The sequence below is a fragment of the Xyrauchen texanus genome, chromosome 3 (assembly GCF_025860055.1).
Source record: "Xyrauchen texanus isolate HMW12.3.18 chromosome 3, RBS_HiC_50CHRs, whole genome shotgun sequence".
Taxonomy (NCBI): Eukaryota; Metazoa; Chordata; class Actinopteri; order Cypriniformes; family Catostomidae; genus Xyrauchen; species Xyrauchen texanus.
In genome coordinates, this window is record NC_068278.1 from 49,016,057 (window position 1) to 49,043,333 (window position 27,277).

At 37.3% G+C, this 27,277-nt stretch overlaps 1 protein-coding gene across 1 annotated transcript in view; it reads left to right on the forward strand.

Moving 5' to 3' along the window:
• The window catches only part of LOC127626776 (transmembrane protein 132C-like), a 329,864-nt gene that overhangs the window by 98,447 nt on the left and 204,140 nt on the right, over positions 1-27,277 (forward strand). The window contains exon 2 of the mRNA XM_052102808.1: positions 2,863-3,748. Coding sequence (XP_051958768.1) covers positions 2,863-3,748 — 886 coding nt within the window. The remainder of the gene's footprint in view (positions 1-2,862; positions 3,749-27,277) is intronic.

Consider the following 27,277-nt stretch of genomic DNA (forward strand, 5'->3'; position numbering starts at 1 on the left):
CACACACACACACACACACACACCCATCCTACAGTGGCTTACCCTGTCCAGAGGAGATGCAGGCAGTCGTGACAGTGTGAGGAAGACACACGCTTTCGGTAGCTCAACTGGTAAAGCATGACGTTAGCTATGGCAAGGTCATGGGCTTGAATAAAGCCTACTGCTAAAAAGGTTTTCATGGGTTTTATTATGGTAAAATGTTTCAGTCAGAATCCAGTTATGATAATGTGATGCATCATGTATTGAATCCTGACATGTATTGCGATTTAACCTATATTGCATTGTGACGTAGTTGTCAATACCCAGCCCTAGATAAAACCATCTGACAAATATGTAATGTAACAAAGTTTTTATTAATTTAAATTTTAATATGCTCTCGCTTTTCTATCTCCGTTTCTGTCTCTTTATCCTAATGAACCATCTGTTTCACTCAAAGCAGGCTTACTGTCTACACATACACACAAAGGCAATTTTTCTTCCAAAGACTCTTGGCCTTAATTTCATTAGTGCCTCCTGAATCTCTGTAAATAAACACTCTCATTAAACAAAATAAAACAAAAACCAGGGGACACATTAAATCAGGGGTGCTCACAGTTGTATGACATGAGATCAGCTTTTTCGTAACGGCATTATCGTAAGATCTACCTTTCTTTGTTGGCAGTGTTGTCAAGATACAAAAATTTCAGTAGTTGGTACCTATACCAGTTAAATTTGACAAAATTCGATACTAAGAATAATACTCACTTATTTTTTAATTAAACCTTGTTTAAAGTTCTCAAGTCATTATTTAAGACAAGGAAACTGTCAGGAATAAAGTAAGAATAAAGAAAAAAATTATGAAAACATTGCTTAAAATTTCTTAAAGCAGTATCATTAAGTTTCAAGTAAATGTATAGAAAGAAAGTATCAAATATACCATAAAAATGCATATATTACAGGTCTTCACTGAAGATTATAATACATTCACATTTTTTTAAAGCTATTGTTGTTTGATTAGTATTAATGGCATTGACAGTAACTGGTCTATCAGGCTGCATTTACACCAAGTCCTACTGCACCGATTCAGAATCTATTTTTGTTTGTCCTGGTGTTTACGTTTACTTTAGATATAACCAGGGTTTTAAATTAACACCTGCAAACCTGCAGTGCTGCGGGTACATTCCTCACTCTTACTAGCCACTTTAGTGGGTGAAGTTTTCTGGGTTTTTCCTGCCTTGAACATTCTGTGAATGTCAGGTGACTCTGAGCCTCAGCCAAAGCAAATTTAATTGTATTCTCCTCGCCTCCAGCACTTTATACACCCTAAATATGCTTCTAATAACTTACACACGTACCTGTGCAGGATGAATGAAGTGTGCCTTCACGTGAACTGCCGCAGTGCACATCAGCATGCTCCAGAGACCAGATCAACAGAGTGGAACTTGCGTGATTCAGCCGAGCTTCACTCCATATTGCTGCGTCAAGACCACAAAAATAATGTCACCATTTGAATTCTACAGAGAACATTCTAGTGTAAAGCTCTATTTGGAGGAAGTCAAATCTCTCAAGCTGCAAGACAGCCTCTTCATTATAAACAGCACTGTCGAAAGAAAGTGACTACAAGTACACATTGTTAGTTTTTAAAATACACATCATCCTTACTCCTTTTTTTTTTTTATTTAACTCTTACTGTAACCGTTAAAGATTCATATTAAATCTATTGGGACAAGTCTATTAGACTATGTTTATTACAACTGTGAAAGTTGTAGTTATAGTTTTCTAAATGTGTTTAGGCTATTTCATAACAAATACTATAGTATTTATTTATTTTTAGAAAAGACTATTAACATCAACTTAACCACAGTAATATGAAGCCATCCATGGTCTGTGGTAATGGCCTTATTACAAATGCCACTGAAACAATGAAAGCTCAATGGTAAACTTTCATATAGGCAAAGACAATTTGGAATGAAGGGGTTTAAATCTGAACTTCCATGAGTTGACAACTTATTGATACATTTTCCAGTTCTATCCTACTCCTGTTCTAACTGGCCATATTTAATTTCAGATATTCCAAAGGTGAATTAAATCATCAGGCTCTTGTTCTGCTGAACAATATAATTCTTGATCAAATAAAATGTCCAAACAATGTCTCTGGTTACTTTTATCAGTTTTTGTAAGAAGGGGGATATTGTCTAGAGAAGATGCTGAGTAGATAGTGACCTTGGAAAACTACTAGCCAAAGTGGCCGGTGAGCCAAAGTTAATTTCAAATTCTGGACATGACTGATTGTGTTTCTATTAATACCTTGCCAAGACGGGCATTTTGAAGTATATTTGACTGTTACACAAGCGCGTATCTGCATTACAGTGAGCACTCTTTTACAGCACACATATTAGCATGCACAGAGATAGGAGCCTTCTGTCAGTCAAACAGTGCGGGGGGGGACATTTCCTAAACGTTGCATGGCTGGGGATGAGTCATTTATATTCATGAGGAAAGCAATACCTCATTGGTCGGAGAAAATGTAACCCAACCCTATCCAGTCAGGTAAAGCTTTTCTCATAAATATGAATGAGCCTTCCCCTGGTATCCTACGTTTCAGATATCCATGCAAGGGGAATCCAAAATAAGGAAATAAAAAGTGATCTTAAAGATTCTCATTATTAGTGTAGTTTCTCTTTCTGCTCCCTTTTCCTTTTGACCTGTTATAGAGATTGACCACTTTTTGTCTTGCGATCGACCAGTCGATCACAGTCGACATAATGAACACCCCTTTTTTAAATTATAACTCGAAGCTCTTTGTGTAATCATATCTGAACTGTCTTTGAAACACAATAAACATGAGTACTGATTATACTTTCTCTTTCTCTCTATCTGTAGTGTGTGAGAGCAGAAGTGGTGGTAGTGATCTCATGCCCAGATTCTCATCCTCCTTACCTACATACCTCCCCGTGTTCTGCCAACTGCAGGGTGCAGAGTCATCCTTCTTTCTCCGGGAGGCCACGCAGGAAGTGATGCGTAACGGGAGCTTGCAGACACGCAGTGAGCCGCTCTTTCTCCACTTGCCCGAAGCTGGCCCTTCACCCCTGTTGTCGGTCAACTGTAGCTATGGCAACTTCACTGCAGAGGAACCTGTACCACCTGAATTCCTCCAGGGGGCGCTGCCACACTCCTTTCACACCTCTACACACCTGACACTGGGTTGGAAGGTGAGAGCACACCTAGTGACAAGAAGGATAGGATTTGATCGTTCAAAAATCCAGGTGTTGTTTTACCTTGCGGGCCGCAGGTGGGAGGACATGGATCCTCCTGCCGAACTTTTGCCCTGTATCCATGTCATAGGGATTCGCGACCAAGGGGAAGGTTCTGTATCCGCTGCCTGCCGATTAGAGGGAAACATGGGAATCTGTGTAGCCCAGCTTGGCGTCCCTACAACCTGGTTCAACCCTCCTCCTCCACGTAGACGCACACAGGAACCCGTCCCTGTCACGGTTGAACTGCACTTCTCCATCCTGCCTCCAGAGGGCCTGGGCAGAGAGTGTGTTGCAGGTAGGGTGCAAGGAAAGGCTGTTGGACAAGAAGGGGATATGCAGAGGATTGGAACAGTGACTATTGCCACTGGGGAGAATAAAGCACCCAAAAACAGACTCCGGCTGGATGGGGACGTAGAGATCGTTGTGCCGCCCAGCCCATTCAAACAAGGACAGTCTGTGGGATTTCAAATAATGATGAATTCCGCAACCACCACCGAACAGTTCACATTGAGGTAGGACAGCACACAAATGCACACATATGTAAATGCTGGATATCATTTTTATTCAAACAGTACTCACTAGTAGTGTGTAAAAATGCATCTCATTACACTGGGGTGTAATGGTTCACTCATCTCACGATTTGGTTCGGTTCACGATACTGAACTAATGGTTTGGTTTGTTTCACGATTCTTTAGTTTAAAGGTTTTTTTTTATTCTTTTTTTATTTTTTCTTATTACTTTATAGTAGAGATGCACCGATCGACCGGCCAGGGACCGGAATTAGCCGATTTTCCGCATGCTCGGCCCGGACCGGTGATCGGCCGGTCAGCCTCTCATGTCTTTCCGATTCCAAGCCGGTCCGTTTTGTTGTCAGCGGCGCAGGCAATAACATCACAGCCGCACGTAAACATGTCATTGGCGTGGAAGATCTTCACTGTGAATGAAGAATACATAAAGTTCGAAATGTGTAATAATTGTTAGGCCAACGTGGGGGAACCACCACAATAACTTTCGGATCAACAAACCTAATTAGACATTTCTAACACCATCACCCAGCTGAAAATGCCCATTTTAAAAAAGAAGCTAAAAAATGAAAGCGGCTAAAGCTAGCCAGAGCTCGGAGCCAGCCACAAGTCAGCAGCGTCTCCTATCATTCCTTGATATGAGCAACGAAAATACCAAAGCAATTACGAGGAAATTATGGAATTCATGGCCCTGGATGACCAGCTGTACTCCATAGTTGAGGACAGAGGGATCAGAAATCTGATAAATTTCCTCGATACAGAGTAGGTGGTTATTTTCCGACGTCGCGTTGCCAGAGTTGTTTAATCTCGGGTCATGTCACACACGCAGCCTGTTATCTGTCAACATTTGGGTACACAAATCCGGGAGAGGGGAAGGGGGGTGCTAGATGGCAGAGGCAGGCTCAATACATACAAATTGGCTCTTCTATGTGCTGTCTGTTTTATGTTTGTTTTTATCTTTGATGCACTTGCCACTTTAAGCTATGGCCGCGAGACACTTCTGAAGATTCGTGAGGAAGTTTGTGGATTGTCATCTGTCAATACTGGTCTGAGGTGTGCTGATTTCGATGCGTGTCCTATTCGAGGCAAGCGAGGCCAGGACTCGGGTCGAGGAGGTCGGGAGCAGAGCGAAGGGACTGGGCGGAGGTATCGCCACACACGCCGTACATCTGAGCCCCTGAGTGGGGATACTACAGGCTACCAGCGGCGGAAGCGCAGACACCGAGGGAAGCGAGGGGGGTTGCTTGTGAAGCTGCGCAGCCGCCAGTCGAGGATCCCGCTGCCGTCCATCTGCCTGGCGAATGTTCAGCCATTGCCGAACAAGACGGACGACCTGCTGAGCCGCATTAAGACTCAGCGCGAGGCCCGGGACTGCTCCGTGTTTTGTCTGACAGAGACGTGGCTACACAGCGGCGTGCCGGACTCTTCTTTCCAGCCGCCGTCCACCGCTCGGACAGGGTGAAGGAGCGCACCGGGAAATTGAAGGGTGGAGGTGTGTGTTTTTTAATTAACGAACTTTGGTGCAGGGATTGTGTTATCGTGAACAAAACTTGCAACACTAACTTGGAATGTCTTATTTTGAAATGCCGCCCCTTTTATCTCCCTCGGGAGTTTTCGGTAATGTTCCTGTGTGGTGTTTACATACATCCGGGGGCGGACATTTCTGTTGCCTTGCGGGAATTAAGTGACATTGTACACAAATTTGAGAACTCCCATGTTAATGCTGTGGTTATAGTAGCTGGTGATTTTAATAAGAGTAATTTTAAAACTGCTTTTCCCAACTACTATCAGCATGTTAAACATCCAACTAAGGGAGCATATATCCTGGATCACTGCTACAGTAATGTAAAATCTGCTTATCAATCTAGTCTCAGACCAGCCTTTGGAAAATCAGACCACTCCTCTGTGTTACTTCTTCCTACATATATACAGAGGAGTAAACAATTAAAACCTTCGTCATGTATTATTCAGTGCTGGACGAAGGAGAGTGAAGTGAAACTGCAAGGATGCTTTGATGCTACTGATTGGTCTGTGTTCCGTTCAGAAAATTTGGATGAGTATTGTGATGCAGTGACTGGGTACATTGATTTCTGCATTGATTGCTGTGTTCCAAAAAAGGTAAAAAAACAGTATGCTAGTCAGAACCCGTGGTACAATGGTGATGTGAATAAGAAAATACAACAGCGGGCCATTAAAGCTGCTAAACGAGCCTATGGAGCTAAGATAGAGGGACATTTCATGGAGGCGGACCCACGACGTATGTGGCGAGGGTTAAATTCTATCACCGCTTGGAAACCTAGAGGAGGATCCAGTCCCAATGTTGATCCATCCTTGTCAAACAAACTAAAGTTTTATTGTCGTTTTGAGATTGGAAATGTTGAACCTGTTGTTTTTCCTGCTTGTAATGAGCAGAGTTTTACCATCATTCAGGAGGACGTTCAAAGGATCTTGTCCAGGACAAAGGTGAGGAAGGCACCTGGACCGGACGGTATTCCTCCTCGTGTCCTTAAACTGTGCTCCGAGCAACTTAGTCCTGTTCTGACTGATCTTTTCAACATGTCACTGGTGAGGTGTACTGTTCCAGTTAGCTTTAAAAGATCATTTATAATTCCAGTGCCCAAGAAGACACCTGTGACGAGTCTGAATGACTATCGGCCAGTGGCCCTCACATCTGTCCTGATGAAAACCTTTGAGCGGTTGTTGTTGGATTTTATCAAAGATCAAATCCCTGTGTCTGTGGACCCACTACAATTTGCATATAAGAAAAACAGAAGTGTTGAGGACGCCATTTCCTTTGCTTTAAACTCTGTCTATAAGCATCTAGATGTACATAAATCATATGCTAGAATGCTATTTATAGACTATAGTTCGGCTTTTAATTCAATGGTCCCAACAAAGCTCTTTCACAAACTGAAATGTCTAGGACTCGATGATGCCATTTGTAAATGGATTTTTAATTTTCTTACTAGTCGACCACAAAGGGTCAAAATCAATGGTTGCATTTCAGATGAGCAGTATGTTAGCACTGGTTCACCGCAGGGGTTTATCTTGAGCCCCCTATTGTTCGCATTGTATACTCATGACCTTGAAGCATCCAATGCTAATAATGTGATAATCAAATATGCAGATGATACAACAATCATTGGGCTGATCAGTTTAAACGATGAATCTCATTATCGTAAGGAGGTGGAGAAGGTTGTTCAATGGAGTAAGGAAAACAACTTGCTTTTGAACACTTCAAAAACGTGTGAACTAGTTATTGATTTTGGTCACAATAGGAATCAGGTGCCTATTACTATCGATGATTCAAATGTGCAGATTATTGAGAAATGTTAATTTTTGGGTGTGACTCTCATGATTTGAACTGGAGCTCTAATACAACTAACATCGCTAAGAAAGCGAGACAGCGCCTTTTCTTTTTACGTAGGCTTCGAGAGTTCACCCAAAATACTAAGATTCTTCTGAATTCTTACTACTGTGTAATTGAGAGTGTTCTAACTAGTTGTATTACTGTGTGGTTTGGTAATCTCACATCGAAAGAGAAGAAGGCTTTGAACAAAGTGGTTCGTTCAGCCAGCGGGACTATTGGCTGCACTTTGCCGCTTCTGGAGGTTACATATAAAGCTAGACTTTTGGATCGAGCTTTAAAAATTGTTAATGATGATTCAGGCCATCCTGCAAGGGCCTTCTTCGAGAGGCTTCCCTCAGGGAGAAGGTATCGCTCTGTCAAATGTTCTACTGATCGTCATTTAAACAGTTTCTTTCCCCAAGCTGTGATCACTTTAAACAAAGCACTTTAAATCAATGTATGGATTTTATTGTACGGTGTTTTGAGTTTTACGTGGCATTTGCTTGTTTGTTTTATGTTATGTCCTTTTATGTGTTGACGTTGCACCTTGAGCTTCTTGCACATTTTCTTTTTCCAATGTGGTATTATACTGCAAATGGCTAATAAAGTCTGAGTCTGAAATTGTGCCGTTGTGATTTAACGTAATTTTTCCCACCGTGTCCGATATTAAAATCAGTGCGACACACATTGCAAAAGGCGTGGGTATTGTCATTATGGCTTCGGGAAATGAAATTCAATTCTTCCTTCCAGCTGTTGTTAAATGTACATTTATATTTAGTTTTTTTTCGCCGGAGCACCAGCTGATTCTTCTCCTCCCATCTACCAGTGATGCTTGATTTAACATCCCGCGTCTACTGCCTGAGCAGATATCAACAGTGCAAATGGGTTGTAGGTGGCCATGTGGTCATACATGATTTGTAATTTGTATGATGTGTCGATTGTGTGAGTAGGATGCATTTCATTCAAGATCTGGCAACTGGACCACCTTGGAAAAATATATTGATGTGATTATTCATATAACGTGGTTTGGGCCATACAAATTACGGGAGTTATTTTGGGAGAAATAACAAAACGGGAGACTCCCGGGAAAAACGGGAGTGTTGACAGATATGGTTCCCGAAGCAGTGCTCAGTTTTACAACTGATATTTGTACATCTAACGTAAGTTGAGTGTATTGGACACTTCAGTTTTTCAGATCTTTGGAATTGTTTTGTTAGACGAGTAATAAAGACATAAAGGTCAATTTGTAAAAATAGTGGACAATGACATCTGTTATATAAAGCAACTCATTTGCAGTTAATTGTTATTTCTACCTCTTTCCAGTCACAGAGCACTCTATTTTGAGAGTTGTTTAAGTGAGAGAAGTTCCTGTATCTTAGTGCAGTTTGGGGGAAATTGTAATGTTTAATCATTTATTTTATTGTGAAAATAAAATTTAGCATTGAAGAAAGGTAGATTTTGTTTGTATATGTGGTCAATAATAGTTCTTAGAAAGAAAATCGGAATCGGAAAAAATCTGTATCGGCAGGTCACACTTGCAAAAGTGAAAATTGCAATCGGTGCATCTCTACTTTATAGACATTTTGTTTTGTATAACAATTTGTTTCCTTAGAAATGTAGCTTAAAGTCCTGTTTTTAAAAGTGTTAAATGATATATCAGAGATGTACTGGGACTAAAACAGCCCAGAACAGGGCAATGGTGACACCAAATGGAAATATTAGCTAATAATTCTGCTTAATGAAAATATAGGAATTATGTTAAGTATATGCTGCTTGCACACTGTTACTGATTACAAACATTTAAAGTATTTTAAATTAAAATTATATATTTATAATGGAAATGCATGCTTATCCAGTTAAATAATAATAATTTACTTATGAAATCAAATTACATGACATTTGACATTAGGATTATATTCCCTATACCATTATTATACATTATATTCAGCATTATATATAGTAGATTATTATGGAACTCTCAATAAACATCCTGGTTTCACTTTCAGTATTTGCAGTTTCAGCCAAACTAGTGGCTGCTAGTGTGCAATCGTATTTTATATCTCCTTGTGCCAATGAAGTGATTTCCATTCCGTATTAAGTAGGTGTAGGACGTTGCGTGTTTTGGATAGAACAGACGATAAAATAATGTAATAAAAAAAAAAAGTCTCAACAATGCGCATCGTCACATATTTTAACCACGATGCCTTGTGCCATGATAAACCATTACACACCTACATTACACCGATCAAACAATTAAATTTGAATGCATTGGGTACAGAATTTAATAATCAGTTTTAATTACTATAATATGAATTACATGCATGTATTATTGTAAGGTCATGTCATAAAATTCTTGATCCATTTTTGAGGTGTAGTGTTTCTGTAGTTCAATTGGTAATGCATGTCACTAGCACCACCAATGCTGTGGGTTCAATTCCCAGGGAATCTGCTACTGATAAAACACGTATACTTTATATAAAAGTATACGTGTTTTATCAGTGTTTTTTTATGTGTTTTTTTATGCACTTTGCATAAAAGTGTTTGCCATAAATATAATGTAGAAATCCACTAGTGTAAATTGTTCAACAAGTTACATTTGTCTCTTCAGTGTATTTAAATAAAAAAACACAAACAAAAAACTTTAGTAGTATCAGAATAATCCGATTGAACCGAATGACCAAATCTTGTCAAATTTCATAATGCAACACATTTATTAAAGGATCATAATGGAATAAAATCATTGTCAGCGCAAATACTTACACCCCTAGTACTCGCACAATTCAACAGCAACATGTATACACATGCATACACATGCATACACTTTGGTGATCTTAAAAGTCACAGTTCAAATATGCATACACACCTCTGATCGCTAGCTGGCAGCTTTCCAGACTGGAGGCCTTGGGGCTTTCCCAGACATATGATAGATTAGACTTATTCATCACTGCATAGATAAAGCAGAGCTTGAAACTACTGCCATACACATCCCGCCAGCTCCTCTCCTCTTTATCACTGCTGTTGAGTTTTATAATGGCAATAATTAGTTTCTGCCTTCAGCACGTTACGATCATTAAAATGGATGAAGAAGCACTCTGTTGAGGTTGTTTCAGGGGGCAAAACATCCTATAATGGGGAAGCTGTTATAAATACAGACCAGTTTTTAGGTGGACGTATGTCTATACACAGTAGTGTTTGGTGGTTAAAGTTAATTCAGGAGGACGACCTGTCCCTTTTAACAGGTTAAGTAGACCCATTAAAATATACAGTTTTCTATTTAAAGAAATAGGTCATACACAATATATATATATATATATATATATATATATATATATATATATATATATATATATATATATATATATATATATATATATATATATAAATATGTCATCATTTACTCAACCTCTAGTTGTTCCAAACCTGTATGACTGACTGACTTCTGTGGAACACAAAAGATGATATTTCATTCTCATACAATGAAAGTGATTAGTGACTGAGGCTAACATTATACCTAACATGTTTTGTGTTCCATAGAACAAAGTCATATGAGTTTGCAACAACAAGTTAAATAAATAATGACATAATTGCATTTTTCAGGTTTACAATCTATTTAAAGGTGCACTCAATAACTTTTGTCTTTGTGTCATCTTGGACTTGCTCTGACATCTAGCGGCTTGGATGTAGCATAATTTAAATTCAATAGTTTTCAGTTTCAGATGCCATTGTAGAAATTAAGTATTCACAGTCAGCCATGATTAATCAATGAATGAAAATGTCAAATAACAGGACGGTTACTGAGATTAAGCGAGTAGTATTCGGCTGGTCATTTGATTCCAACATGGCAGCCTCCATGAGCGGACCCTCTCCATGTAGAATAAAACAGGTTACTGGTATGACTGGAGTCTTCATTTTAATGTTAGTGGTCATGGTTTCCTACATATATTGCCAAATTACAATTCATGTCTTTAGGAATTAAACTTTTTTTAATGAGGAAAAAATTTGTGCACATTTAAAGCTGAAGTGTGTAATTTCTGTGCCATTAACGTCACCGACTGGAATTGCAAAAATAATGTTTGTTTTCAAACAGGTCTTCCATTGGTCAGTCTAACAGATTGTCCAGACCTGAACTTATGCCTTGTGTTTAGCCATGTCAGGCTGCTAAATAACAAAACGAAATGTTTGATACCACCACAGTCTTTACACTTTTTGGGGAAATCAACCTACAACTGGCTAACCTAAAGTCATCTCTGCATGTTAAGGTACCTCCTCGGAAAGAAGAAAGTATTTTACAATCTAAACAATTATGCACTTCAACTTTAAACTGAGAGAACCTCCAGTTCATCTCAGTGCGTTTGTGTCTGAGATTATGAATATCTGCGGGAGAATCACTATGTAAAATGTCTCTACCATCTCAATTAAATTTCGTCAACAAAAAGACAGATGCATGCTGGCAGAGGAAGATGCTATTGTCTCTGCTAGTTGAACAATGCCGCAACATCAAAGACACTCCTGCTGGTGTCGTTTGGGTCTATAAAAGATGTGTGATGTCTTTCATTTCGCCACCTGCTATCTGTTTAGATGGAGAAAATCTAAATGTTGTCCTCCTACCCATTATGGGGAAAATTTGCCAGCCATTGTTTGTTTGACTAGAAAATAAGAAATTTCTACCCTCATTGCTGCCGAGGATTAGATTGAAATAGCTAAAAATAGCCACATTTGTTCCTCAAATCATAACAGTGTGTATAGTTTGTGTGTTTCCTTGTTTGTAAGTCATATGTGTGGAAAGACATGACGCTTTGAGAGCGTATTTCCACAGGACGTTTGAGTCGTCCCAACAAAGATGGGATCTTTATATATTCTCTGTCTTCTGTCAAAATGTCTGAAGTTTTTGCGCCTATATCAGCAGCCTTAAAAACTCTCTTATATTTGTCTTCACTTACAGGAAAACATTTCTAAATTTCTGCATTTTTTCTAAAGTTAAGATATACTTGTTTTATATGTCTTAAGTATTGTTTTGCATTAGTTCAGATTACTCTGGACAAAGTTTGAAAATGAATGTGTCTTGAGAAAGAATAGTTTATTTTGTTCAAATGTCATAAAATTGGCATTAACTTTCAAATAAACTCTTTTGCAATTTGCAAAATTTTTTGCAACTGTGATAACACAGCATTTTCTCTGCAAAATAGCTAGATGGTTTTCAATATAAATGCTGTTTTAAATACTCATGGCACAAACTGAGTGAAGCAAATTCTTAAAAAAGCCAAACAAACAATCTGTTATTTATTTATAATATGGTTTTTCTCATTTACATTTTTAAAACCCTTTCTCATTTACCTTTAACTGTACCATAGTACAATTATCATATGAGATTGTAATCCCAAATATATAGCATCCTCTTTGATATATACAGTAGCATAATTCTCATTGATTACCATATTCATATATCATGATTTTTATGTACATGTATATTGTATTATATATATATATATATGTATTTGTATTTGTATTGTACATATATCGAAAAACCATGATGATGTTTTGCTTTTTTGTTAGTGGTGTTAGCAAATTTTAACATAGTATTAAATGGACAGATTAAATTAGGACACAGGAAGTCCTGTTTTGGCACAGATGGAGATGGTATTCTGACTACCTTGAAATATTGAAGGATTATACTGTATAATTTTTATTTTAACATAAGTGCTTCTACTGGCTTGTTTACAGTATGTCATTCTCTTTATATTGTGACAAGCAGTTAGATATCACAACAAACAGACATTCACACAGACACAGTCAGATGGGCAGATGGGTTTGTGTGTGTCTTGTAGGTATTTAGATGCATTAGAACATCTCATGTGATCAGCGTTTTGGAATTAGCTCTGTCTCTCTGTCCTGTTGCATCATGTATGCCTTTCACAAATCTTTAAACAATGTTTTGACAGGAGATGCATTTGCCCATAATAACATGATGCTTGCTGAATGTAACGTACAGTTCTGTCCAATGATTTGCCACATTTTCCAAATTATGTTTTACTTGTTCTCAAATCAGTAAGCACAGCTGTCTAAACTGTTTTGGATAGAATATTGTTACTGTTTTCACACAATTTGCAAGAGTAGGGCTCTGTATTTTAACAACTCAAAACATAATTATCTTCAAAAATCTCTTGCTCTTGGCTTTTGATTTTTAAGCTGATGAAAAAAAGAACAAAGAAAGAGCAAAAAAAAAGAGCACAGGCAGTGGTGCTTGTTTGTGCAATAAAATGGTTTCCAATTGCACTGCATGGTCAGACACACTTGCATTGATATTAAGTTCCTTTGCTGTTTTTGCCATCACATCTGTCTGTATCCCTCTTATCCTTTTCATTATACCACAATTTCAGTAGTCTGTACCGATACCATTAGGCCTGTCATGATTATCAAATTATCTGATCAAGGTAATTTGATCTAACCACGATTATTGCACACTTCAAATTCTAGTATAATCTAGTATAACAAATAATCTAGTTATTTGTCATTTATATAATTTATAATGGTTGTTGAATGCGACTAATTCATTATACATTTCATTATGTAATAATGTAGAATAAGGACAGTTAATGCCTAGCTCACACAAATTCCCTTACATATATTGGTGTGAGAAGATGTGCAATTTAACGGTTCCCATCTAAATTTAGCATACCAAATACCCAACACAGTGTAGGATCTCATAGGGCGAAGAATCGTTAATTTCCAGAGGCCCCTGTGGTGGTGGCGTAGTGGCTAAAGCACAGGGCTGTTAATCAGAAGGTCACAGGTTCTAACCCCACAGCCACCACCATTGTGTCCTTGAGCAAGACACTTAACTCCAGGTTGTTCCAGGGGGATTGTCCCTGTAATAAGTGCACTGTAAGTCGCTTTGGATAAAAGCGTCTGTAAATGTAATTCACATAAATGTAAATGTAAAGTCTGGCATGACCCAGCTAAATGTGATAAGGATGACCATCTGCGTAACTTAATCAGCAGATCTGTTCGAACACACAAGGGCAGAGGTTATGGGCAATAAAAGACAGAGCTAAAGCAGGTTTCCTAGTAAAGACGCTTGATTCTAATACTAGGACATCTCATCTTAATCCAGGAACATTTCACACAAAGTCACAGTACTGTGCTCAGTTAACTCTATAAAATATACAAAATGCCTTTGGACCCAAATTGTACACAATACAAAATGGCTAGATTATTCTGAAAATTACTTTATGACCTGTGATCACTTTTATAACTGACAAATTAATGATTATTGCCCGATGTACCTTTTACAATATGTGTAGTGATTTGTTATAACTTATAATTGACAAATCGATGATTATAATTTTTAATCTTGTATTATTCATGTCATTCTACTAAGAAGGGTAACTATTCAAGGTTTAACCTGATAAGATACCCTGACAATCAGGTTTATCATAACGTGTAATGTATTATCCATGTTGTAAAACCAATTAATTAACCAGTATGATTTGTAATCGGGTATTTTCATGTTTTTGTTACTTACACATAGAAATTTCACGAAAGTATGTCATATTTAGTATGTTAATGCTTGCTTGTTTACGTAGAGAAAGTTGATGACAATGAATGTCATGTCTCTTGCACCCATTTCATTATATAAAAGTTCATAATTAAACATGCACTATTTTGAAGGGGAAATTTGTGAGAATCATCCACACAAAGAAGACAGACCAGTTGATCATGTGACTGAAAAAACACTTCTGATTGGCCAGTCTCAACGCAAAACCACTTCTGATTGGCCAGTCTCAACGCAAAACTGTTGTAACAAGGAGGAACACCCTCTCTAGTGGCAACAGATGTCCATGATCTAACAGAGGTCCAAGACATCAACAAAATGAACTTTCTACAAAGAGCCAAAGAACCAAGCAACACAAGGAAACACAATTACACACGTACATCTCCAGACTTTTGCTGAAAGTGATGGTGTATTATTTAAATACTTCGGGTAATCCGATTGCAATCCGACTCAAAGAAGGATTAATGGTTCTTAAGGTTCTTCATAAAGTACATTTTCTCTATATTGATAATTTCTTTCACATTCTGTCACTTTACTCACCAACCTGTTTTTATGTTTGTATGTTTTAGATTAGTTTTCATGTTTAGATTAGCAATAAAGTCTCGTGTATTCAAAGATAATTTGATTCTGATATATGAGAGGCCCAGATACCAGTGAAATTTCACGGTTCTCGGCACAAATTTTGCTATCACAGCAAAAATATGCTTATATGGTCATGTGCTATTGAACACAATGTTTTTTTTATATTAATTTATTAATGTAATATTTCAATGTAAATAATTACTATAATTACTACTACAGTGAATATAAAATTTTACTATATAGTTTTAATATATTTCTGTTACTATTTCTTCAGTTTAAGTTGTCTTGCTTTTGTTTTGAATCAAACTTTTATTTTTACGTGAGCTTTTATTTTTACATGTGTTTTTGACACTTCACACCTCCAGATAAGCAGTTTGCTACATTGCCCAGTGTCACTACGATTGAATTAAATAGTCTACATGTGCTTCACAGTGGGTTAGTGCTCTGCTCTGTCATCTCATACAACACACACGGTGCACATGATTTTCAATGTCTGTGGAGTTTTCAGTATTTGAGCGGTCAGCTTCACACATTCACTTTAAAGCACACAGCTCACACAGATTGCATCCTTTCACAGTTTACTAATCACACAAGGACATACAACAATTTTAATTTGATTAATTGTGCATTAATTTTGTCCCCAAATATGTTGGAAGCAGTCGTCTGTCAGTCAAGACAGTGTGCCTGTATTGTGCATGGAACACTGGTATCATGACATCTTTTTTATTTCAGTATCAACTAGGCATTCTCTTAGACTGCACATTGCAATCAAAGAGTGACTGATTGTAGATTTGATGTGGTTCATATTTCATCTGCATATAAACTTAATCAATGAAAAGAAAAGTCAAATAAAAAACAAGATACATTTTGAGAAAAAATATTTGTCAAAATTTTTGTAATCAGTAGGCTACTGTCTAGAATTTGCAATTACACCCTGGGTGAAAAACAAGTAGCCTAGTTTCTGTGCTTTTCTCAGAAGATTGGGTTGGGACTTTTGTAAGCATAGTTGTAAACACAATTATGAATTAAAGTGTGCTTCACATTTCCCCCATAGATCTGTAGTGCAATTATTGTCATCAAATGTGGCCCTATCTGCTAATTTGATTTGAAGGAAGTATCAATAGTTAATAATAGTCAGTTAATGTGGAAGACAGTTTTATCTGTTTATCTAGATTAACAGTGTGTGTGTGTGTGTGTGTGTGTGTGTGTGTGTGTGTGTGTGTGTGTGTGTGTGTGTGTGTGTGTGTGTAAACCGTACTGTTCACAAAATAATTTGTCTTGGGACAGTGGTGGCTCAGTGGTTGAGGCTCAGGTTTACTGACCAGAAGGTCGGGGGTTCAAGCCCCAGCACCACCAAGATGCCACTGTTGGGCCCTTGAGCAAGGCACTTAACTCCAGGTTGCTCCGGGGAGATTGTCCCTGTAATAAGTGCACTGTAAGTCGCTTTGGATAAAAGCGTCTGCCAAATGCATAAATGTTCTTAAGATGGTTATTTTTAGGGATGTTCCTATAAAAAAAATTGAGAATGAATACCAATGCTTTTTTTTTTATAGTACTTTTTTCTGAACACCTTATCCACATCAAAATTGTTTAAATAAAAAAAATTATCAAATGAAAGTATAACAATTAATTTTCAATATGAAAGTGTATTTTTATCTAGTGATTTTATACAGAACTTCACAGCACAATCCTAAATACAACATTGGATTTATTTTTGTCAAAGTGCTGCATAATGGAGCATCACAGATTTGAGAAATTGCTTAGATATAATACAATTACTATTTGTTATTATTAGTATTAATATAACAGTGAATATTACATAACTAAATAGTAGTGATTATTTCTGTTATACTTTTTTCATTTAAAATTAGCTTTTATTTTGAAGTGTTTTGTGTTGTTTGATCAAGGAGCTCTGACGTAATGACAGCAGATTACCAATCCAGAAAAGCAGCTCGCTATGTGAATCACAGTAATTATTAAACCACAAAAGGCTACTATATAAATAAATTATGTAGTCTGTATATGACTCATGCTAAAAATTTTATTAGCACTCGGCCTGCTGTCATCTGCTACAAACAGTGCATGTGATGCTCATAATAGTGATTTCCGTGAATGAGAAAGGTATGAGCAGTTTGTGTCGCTATGCCTGCACAACACCGGCTTCACACATTCACAAGCACTCACATTTAAAACGCTGCACGTGGAAACTATCTATTCACCACGGAGTGCTGCTGCTGAATAGTGGTGAAGGAAACACTGCCTCAGAGAATTGGTGCTGTTATTAAGGCATAATGGGGTCACACCAAATATTGATTTATTTGTTTGAATGTTTACTGCACTTTGTATGTAGTTAATTGATAAATGACAATTTTTCACAGCATTATTTTTTGAAAACATCCTCACTGTATAACATTTGTCACAACTGCCTAAAACTCTTGTACTGTACTTAATAATATTTGTATGTATATACAGTAAAACTGTGTGTGTGTGTGTGTGTGTGTGTGTATATATAAGCAATATCACACGAGCAAGAGTGCGATATGGCCCTACATCAGCACTGCTGTGATTCGGCCAAAGGTAATCACAGCAGTGCTTATTTAGGGCCATATAGCACTCTTGCTCATGTGATATTGCTTATATACAGCAGTTCAATGAACAAGTAAATTTTTAAATATTAGGTAAAATGAGTACGGTCATAAAAAGGCATTTGTGCATGTAGCTACTTTCTTACCGTACGTTCACACCAGAGGCGGCGAGAGCGTCAAACCGACCGGAAGTCATTCATTTTCTATGACAGCCGGCATCTCTCGGTGGCGAGAAGTGGCCCGGCGAGTCTTGGGCGGTGTGGGCATCAGAGGAAAGTTCAAGTGCAGCCAACATTATGGTAATGGGCTTTGACGCGGTTCGGCAGCAACCTACTGGAATATAGAAGTGCTCCGCTCTAGCGAAATATAGAGAACACAACCGTGTAAACTTTGGTTCCCACCAAACAATAATTCTGAAGATATATTAAAGAATATATTAAAATATTTCATGTGGATATACGCTACTGGTGATATGTCGTCAAAAAGATTCCGGTCGACATTTCTGGATGTGTTGTGGCCCCTTTAAATATAGTTCACAAGACCAAGCATTCTCAACGAATGTTGCCGCCTATTTCAAATACGTCAGAGCTTCAGCTAATTTTCGATAGCATTGTTGGCAGGGCAGCCGGAGCGAATTTTGACATTCTCGCCACCTCTGGTGTGAATGCACGGTTACGCGACAGATCAGAATCTGCCGTTGTATGTTCAAAGTTTGTTAGTAATTCAAAAATATCACGTCAGAAATTGTATCACGGCTTGTGCCGTTTCTACCAAGTTATTGGATAAACAAGGATGTATGGATGGGTGGTTGAGCGAGAGAGAGAGAGAGAGAGAGGGAGCATGTGCGATCACCTGTTGCCACTCCCATGCAGTGATGCTGTCAGCTTTCTCTGTGGAAAAATAGCCGTCCAAGTGGGGGTATTTCTTAGAGATGCACCGATTGCAATTTTCTTGGCCGATTTCGATTTCCGATTTTTTTGCAAGTGTGACCTGCCGAAACCTATCTAAGAACTATTATTGACCACATATACAAACAAAATCTACCTTTCTTCAATGCTAAATTTTATTTTCATAATAAAATAAATGATTAAACATTACAATTTCCCCCAAACTGCACTAAGTTACAGGATCTTTTCTCACTTAAACAACTCTCAAAATAAAGTGCTCTGTGACTAGAAAGAGGTAGAAATAACAATTAACTGCAAATGAGTTGCTTTATATAACAGATGTAATTTTCCACTATTTTTTATAAATTGACCTTTTTGTCTTTATCACTCGTCTAACAAAACAATTCCAAAGATCTGAAAAACTGAAGCTCAACAATACGCTCAACTTACGTTAGAGGTCCAAATATCAGTTGTAAAACTGAGCACTGCTTCGGGAACGGCTTGTAACCATATCTGTCAACACTCCCGTTTTGTTATTTCTCCCAAAAAAACTCCCGTAATTTGTATGGCTCAAACCACGTTATATGAATAATCACATCAATATATTATTCCAAGGTGGTCAAGTTGCCAGATCTTGATTGAAACGCATCCTACTCACACAATCGACACATCATACAAATTAGAAATAATTTATGACCACAATCTGGCAACCTACAACCCATTTGCGCTGTTGATATCTGCTCAGGCAGTAGACGCGGGATGTTAAATCAAGCATCACTGGTAGATGGGAGGAGAAGAATCAGCTGGTGCTCCAGTGAAAAAAACAAAATATACATGTAAATTTAACAACAGCTGGAAGGAAGAATTTAATTTCATATCCCGAAGCCATACCGACAATGCCCACGCCTTTTGCAATGTGTGTTGCACTGATTTTAATATTGGACACTGTGGGAAAAATTACGTTACTCAGCACATTATTTATTTATTTATTTATTTATTTATTTATTCGTTCATGCCATTTTACAACATATTGTTTTTATTTCCATGAACGAAAAAAAAAAAAAAGGAACAGGAACAGGAGGAAGAAAAAATATTGTAATACCTGTCCCTATTTGTGCACAGTAAAAGAAACAGAAAGAAGAAAAAAAAAAAAAAAAACAGCTGCTTTATGAATGGATCACCCCAATCCTCACCTCAATCACCAAACGTTTTCAGTAATACCTATCTTTTCACTTAATTATTATCATTTTCCTTGTAACATTCCTGTATTTTTTTCTTGTACAAATTCTTAAATTTACACACACTTTTGCAACACTTCAGTTCATAGTCCAAGGTGTTCCACAGTTTAACTCCGTAAATAGACAAACACATCTGTTTTTGTGTAGTACGTGCAAAAGGAGTTTAAAAATCTTCCTCTGATACAAGAGCGAATAAATTTTGTAAATCCCTAGGCAGAACTCTCTGCTTTGCTTTCCACATACAAATCAAAATCTTCAAATCAACCAAATCTTTGAATTTTAGAAGTCCAGAATTTACAAATAAACTGTTTGTGTGTTCTCTGTAGCCTGTCTTGTTGATTATCCTTAATGCTTTTTTCTGTAACAAAAACAGAGGTTTTGTGTTACTAGAGTGTGTATTACCCCAGACCTCTGTGCAGTAACCAAAGTATGGAAGTATTAGGGAATTGTACAGCATATGCAAGGAAGAATAGTCTAAAACCTCCTTAACGTTATACAAGACCCCAATACTTTTACAAACTTTACTCTTAACTCTTTCCCCGCCAAACACGGAATTTTCCGGGTTTTATGAAAAAACGCTTCCCCGCCAAACACTGAATTTTCCGGGTATCCGTGTTTTAGGTGGTATACGGTAAGGAAGACCCGCGCGCATGTTTTGAAAGAGTACGCAACTCTTTGATCAAAGAAACAGACTGCGATCGTCTCAAATGTGAAGAAGTGGAACACCATACTAATACTAAAGCACTTGTTTGATAAAAATGCCTTTTTCTCAGCTTTTTGTCTGAAATGTTGTTTTTGACAAAACCTACCTCTGTTCAAGTGGCAATAAAAAAAGAACAAATGAAGATAAAATAAAATCGTTTTTTTTGCCTAAAACCAGAGGCTCAGATCTTTATTTCGATATATAGCATCTTCATATGTTCATGGAAGAAAATATTCTGCGGGCCATTAAATTTTAGCGAAAATCGTCAAAAACCCTGGCGGTGGCTTGCAACTTTTTTTAAAAATGCTGGCGGGGAAAGAGTTAATATAAACTATGTGAGCTTTCCAATTCAATTTATCATCCAAAATAACACCTAAGAATTTTATCTCATTAACTCTTTCAATATCAGTTCCTTCAATTACTATTCTTACATTTTCATTCTTTTTACGATTACCAAAGATCATGTATTTTGTTTTCTCCCAATTTAAACATAATTTGTTTTTGTCAAAACATTCCTTAATTTTTACCATTTCTGAACTTATATTTTCTGTAATTTCTAATAATTTATTTCCAGAGTAAAAAATATTAGTTTCATCGGCAAACATCAAAAACTGTAATACCTTAGACACTTCACAGAGGTCATTAATAAACAAAATAAAAAGTAATGGACCTAAAATGGACCCTTGTGGAACTCCACATATTATGTCTTTTAACTCAGATTTTTGACCATTAATTTGAACAAACTGCTGTCGAATACTAAGATAACTTTTGAGCCATTGATGAGCTGGACCCCTAATGCCACAATTGAATGATTTTGACAATAGCAAACTATGATTTATGGTATCGAATGCTTTGCTTAAGTCGATGAAGACCCCCACTGTGTATTGCTTATTCTCAGTTGCAGATGTAATTTTTTCTATGAGTTCAATTAATGCCAAGGCTGTTGACCTTTTTTCTCTAAAGCCATATTGTTTTTCAGTAATTAATTTATATTGTTTTAAAAAAGTATTTAATTTTTGAGCAAACCATTTTTCAAGGATTTTAGAAAACTGAGAAAGCAATGACACAGGTCTATAATTGTTAAAGTGGTGTACATCTCCATTTTTAAAAAGTGGAACGACTTTAGCAACCTTCATCATCTCAGGAAAGACACCCGACTGTATAGACAAATTACAAATGAAAGTCATTGGTTTAATAATACAGTCAATAGTCCTTTTTACAATGGTCATGTCAAGTCCATCACTATCAATAGATGTTTTATTTTCACATTTGCTAACAATGGACAAAACTTCCTTTTCCTGAACCTCACCCAGGAACATAGACTGCATTATTCTACAGGTGGCATTTTGACTATGGTTAAATTTATCAATTGATTTGGCAATATTTTCCCCAATATTAATAAAAAATTAATTAAATTCATTGGCCACATCTGTACTATTGTTCATAACAGTTTCATTATACACAAAATATTCAGGTAACCTTATATGTTGTGAGTTTGGTTTAATTATATTATTTAATATTTTCCATGTAGTTTTCATATTTCCTTTATTATCTTTCAATTGTTTATTATAATAATCCCTTTTAGTTTCTCTTAAAATTGTCGTCAATTTATTTTTGTATGCTTTGTATTTGGCCTCACAATTGGGTGTCCTATTTTTTACAAAGTCTTTATACAATATATTTTTCTTTTTGCATGCTTTAATTAATCCTGACGTCATCCAAGGTTTAACACTTTTAGGGAGTTTCCTTGACAACTTTAGTGGGCAGCATTTATCGTAGCTAGATATATAAATGTTTAAAAAGGTTTCATATGCTGCATTCACATCAGTCACATAGACACCTGACCAGTTCTGTTGTAAAAGCTCACTCCTAAAGTCATTTATTGCTTTCTCAGTTCTCACTCTAAAGTATGTACATGTAGGCTGATGTGAACTCTTATATATCTCAGGTTGCATATCATATATGGTAAAAACAGGCAAGTGATCGCTTAAGTCATTTATCAGTAATCCACTTTGAACAATTTTCTGGACATCATTTGTGACAATATTGTCAATTAATGTGGCACACGAGCTAGTGATTCTGCTAGGCTGTGTGATTAAAGGAAAAAGAGATCTTGTATACAATGCATCTAAGAAATCTGAAGTAAACTTACATTTAGATTGATTGAGAAAATCAATATTGAAATCACCACTTATTAAAAATGTTTTGTAGTTATTCTGCTTATCAAGTAGTTCTTCAAATTTGTCCTGAAAAACATCTATTTTGGATCCTTGAGCTCTGTAAATGCAAGCAGCAATCACATTCCTGTTTTTCCCCATGTCGATTTCAACAGCTACACATTCAAAAATTCCCTCGATTGCAATAGACATTTTTTCAACAAGTTTGCATTTCAGCTTGTATCCTTCTATTTCAAAGTCTACACCCTTTTCATTGCTAATCCATGTTTCAGAGAGTGATATTATTTTAAAACGACTTGTAAATGTAGTAATATAATCCTTCATTTTATTGAAATTTGCATAAAGACTTCTGATGTTGAAATGAACAAGCGACAGACTGTCCCTTGAATTAACATTTAAATTAAACTCATAATCAGTATAATATTTAGAGGTGTCACATTTTTCATTCAACCCATGGCTATCAGGGTCCAGGTCCTTATCAAAATCATGCATGCTTTGCTCTCTAATATCAACTCTTGTCAGTGTTATACATCTAGTTTTAAATAATAATAACTAAAAATCTCCATATATCCACAGATGTATTCAAAAGACAGGTAGAAAGCAAAATATTGGTGATTGAACATTCCCTTCCCACCCATTCCACCTCCCTCCCCCCCACCTCCCATTCATAAAATAAATCAGCGCTCGTAATAGTTCCACTCTCCCGGGAATTTTAATCAAAGTGACAGTCATTGTAACGAACTAAGAAAAAAAAATCATCAAAAGTTCATAAGTGCAAAAAAACTAATAATAATGCCTCATAGCAGCCTCACCAAATCACTGCGCTGGAGTTACTTTAGTCCTCTATAGTTGAAATGAAAAGCTCAGCCTTACTTGCATCTTGAAATAAATGCTTGACAATCCCCTTTGTTAAACTTTATTGTCGCGGGGTACAAAAGGAAAGCCTGAAACCCCTTTGTACGGGCTTCATGCATCACCTTGTAGCATGATTTACGACGCTTTAAAGTGGCCTCGCTGTAGTCCGCGGCAAACTGAAGTTGAATATTAGCCACTTCTGGGAGAGTTTTCCTGGATTCTTTGAGAATACGATCCCTGTCGGTGTCCCGGAGACATCTGACGATCAGCGGCCGTGGTCTCCGCGGCTTACTCCCGGTGCCTGGCTCGGGCAGACGTCCAAGCCGGTGACATCGCATCAGTTCCGGACAGGTGTCAACGAAAACAGGGAACCACTTGGGAAGGTGTTCTCGCAGGTAATCCAGAGCACTTTTAGATTGAATATAAGCAGATTGTCTCTGCGTGTGCGATCCTCCATTTCTGTGAGTTTTGCTTGATATTTGTGCATTGTTTCCACACACTGTGAGACAGTTTGTTCAGCCTCACTCAAGCGCTCTTTTAACTGGGTTGTGTCTGAGCGTATTGTCCGTATTTCCTCCGTATGCTTGGATAAAGTTGAATGCATACTATCAATGCGTTTCTCAAGCCTGTTGATGCGTGATTCGGCTTTCACGTCAGCCTCTTTAAAATATTTGGCCATTGAAACATCAATGGCCTGAGTCAGGGCCGCATTGTTTTCACCCAGCTGCTTATTTACTTCAGTCATCATGTGTTGTTTGGCTGCAAACGACTGTCTTGTTTCTCACATTGACAAGATATAGGTTTAAGCTGGAATTGTCCTTCTTTAAATAACAATCTTGTCACACGCACCAGGGTTTATTTGAGCATTTTGGGAGAGTGTTGCGCCGAGTCTCAGCAGGCAGCCGCCATTACTTCCAGATATGTTATTCCACAAAACAAACTCCAGCCGCTAGGTGGAACCAGCACAAAAAGAAACAAAACACATTAAATCATAATGGCACAATTTGTATGTATTTAGCCTGCCTCTGCCATCCAGCACCCCACTTCCCCTCTCCCGGATTTGTGTACCCAAATGTTGACAGATAACAGGCTGCGTGTGTGACATGACACGAGATTAAACAACTCTGGCAACGCGACGTCGGAAAGTACCTCATGCTCTGGATCGAGGAAATGTATCAGATTTCTGATCCCTCTGTCCTCAACTATGGAGAACAGCTGGTCATCCAGGGCCATGAATTCCATAATTTTCCTCGTAATTGCTTTGGTCTTTTCACTGCTCATTCCAAGGAATGATAGGAGAGGCTGCTGACATGTGACTGGCTCTGAGCTCTGGCTAGCTATAGCCGCTTCAGCTTCACAATAGACACTCGTCTTTATAACACTTCAGGTTCACAGAACTTTCTGATCCAGACTCTCTCTCCCTCGTCTGCTGGCTATGTGACTCTCTTATGCCGCTCTCCCCATGTTCACTGTAATCAGAAACAGGTGTTAGGCATAATTTAGCTCAGGTGCAGGTGCCCTTACCGCTCTCTCTCTCTCTCTGGACACTTGACCCCGCCCCCGCTGCCACACACATATACAAATATTTGCTGAGAAAGCCCATCATGTAACAATAATTCAATGTATAATGATGACATAATTATACAGTTATCTTTAAATATTAAAACATTTATATATATATATATATATAAAATGAAATAAAAATATTCAGATAATTAAAATGCATTACATTCTTGTGGCAGAAGAGTTAATCATTGATAAGACAATACAAAAAGCAGTTTTAGAATTCAATGTATTGTTTACTACCATCCCAGGTGAAAAAGACGTACAATTAAGTGTATTAAAAATGTACTTAAATATGTTTTTAGTACAATACAAATATAATGTAATGCATTTTTAATACACTTAATTGTACGTCTTTTTCACCTGGGATATTATTGAACATAAGTCAATCATTGGCATACAGTTCACAGCAATCCATTTCACAAGTGAATTTGTCAATCAGTTCGAGAGTTATTATGAGGGCTTGTTTAAGGACCCGTCAATGTACGTCTTGTAGCGTCTTGGATGTGTTGCGTCATAAACATACATTTTAGGTCACTGTGTCAAGTTAAATATAGTGTAATACTCAATCTTAAAACACATCTTGAGATCCCATAGTTCGAATTTGCGCTCCAAGTGTTTTGAACGCAAGAACGTAATGCATGTTTGCATTGTGCTGTCTGCTGGATGGTTGTTTTCTTCAATGTATATAACCTGTGTTGCCCAAACAGCTGAAGTTTCACTTACTGCCCTCTGGAGTAAACATGTGGTACTACTAGCTTGCATTTCTCAGGAATCTTTCTTATTATGGTCCGGGGGTATTGCGATTAATTGCGTACATTTTTTTTTACCGCGTTATTTTTTATAAAATTAATCGCACAGAATTAACGCGTTAAATCGACAGCCCTAAAATATATATATATATATATATATTTGTGTATAAATTGTGTGTGTATACTGTATATATTAACATCAATATTTTTTTTTTATTGTAGTTTTGCATATCCCTACCAGGTAATAGATAATTAGATAAGATTGGAGTATGCTCTAGATGATGGTTTCAAAATAATACAAATTGGTAATGTTGTTAGAGTTTGTTAAAACTAGTTAAGTTTTAATCTCACTGAAGTCATTCCATAAGTTTCAAAATCAGAGCTCAATCAATGACAAAGACTCTAACATCCACATTTGTCTGCATTAGTTGGCAAAAACATTTCTAGTGCTATTATTGTGACGGTAATTCCACAAAGCTACAAATTTTATGCATCGTCACTAATCTTTTCTATAGCCAGTGTAGCATGCATAAACAGATTTCCAATAAGAGATGAGTTTATCTCTCCAGTTCTGTGCCCAGCTATTGTGGTAATGGCTGTCGTGTTGTGTCCCACAATGCACAATTACTGCGACTTCCTACTAGTGTGTTGTAATGTTAAAGCCCCCACTACTTTTCTATAGATCTCTCTCTCGCTCTCTGGTAGTGATAGTGTGTCTTCTATCTCATCCTCATTAGCCAACTCTAAAATATTAATTTGAACAGGCACTGAGCATCATTAGTCCCTGATAGTAGACATGATGTATATGAGAAGGAAAAAGACATGATATCCAGGGATTTGCTCGTAATGAAAATGAAATCTTGCTCAGGTTTTTTATTTTTTATTTATATATTAATTGATTTGTTTTAATTCAGCTCAGATATACATAGACCATTTCGTTGATGGGTCCCGTGTGTGGGGTCGGGCTGACCTATTCATCCATTTAGAAATACAGAAAGCACATACCTCCCTCACTATCTCTCTATGTAGTTAAGCTGGGCCATAGATGTGATAAGTGCAGGAGAACTAGGTAATTATGTTCAACAGGAGAGGTGATTGGTAGCTAAATGTGTGTGCATGTGTGTGATTATATTAAACTGCAAAGAAGATGGAAGGTCATGAATACTTGTGGCTTCCTACCTGCGCTGAAGCTTGTCTTATTACCCGTCTGGTCTCGTTTGTATCGGTCTAATCTTGGAAGCACTTAGCGTGGCGCTTTCGAACACGGAGGGCAA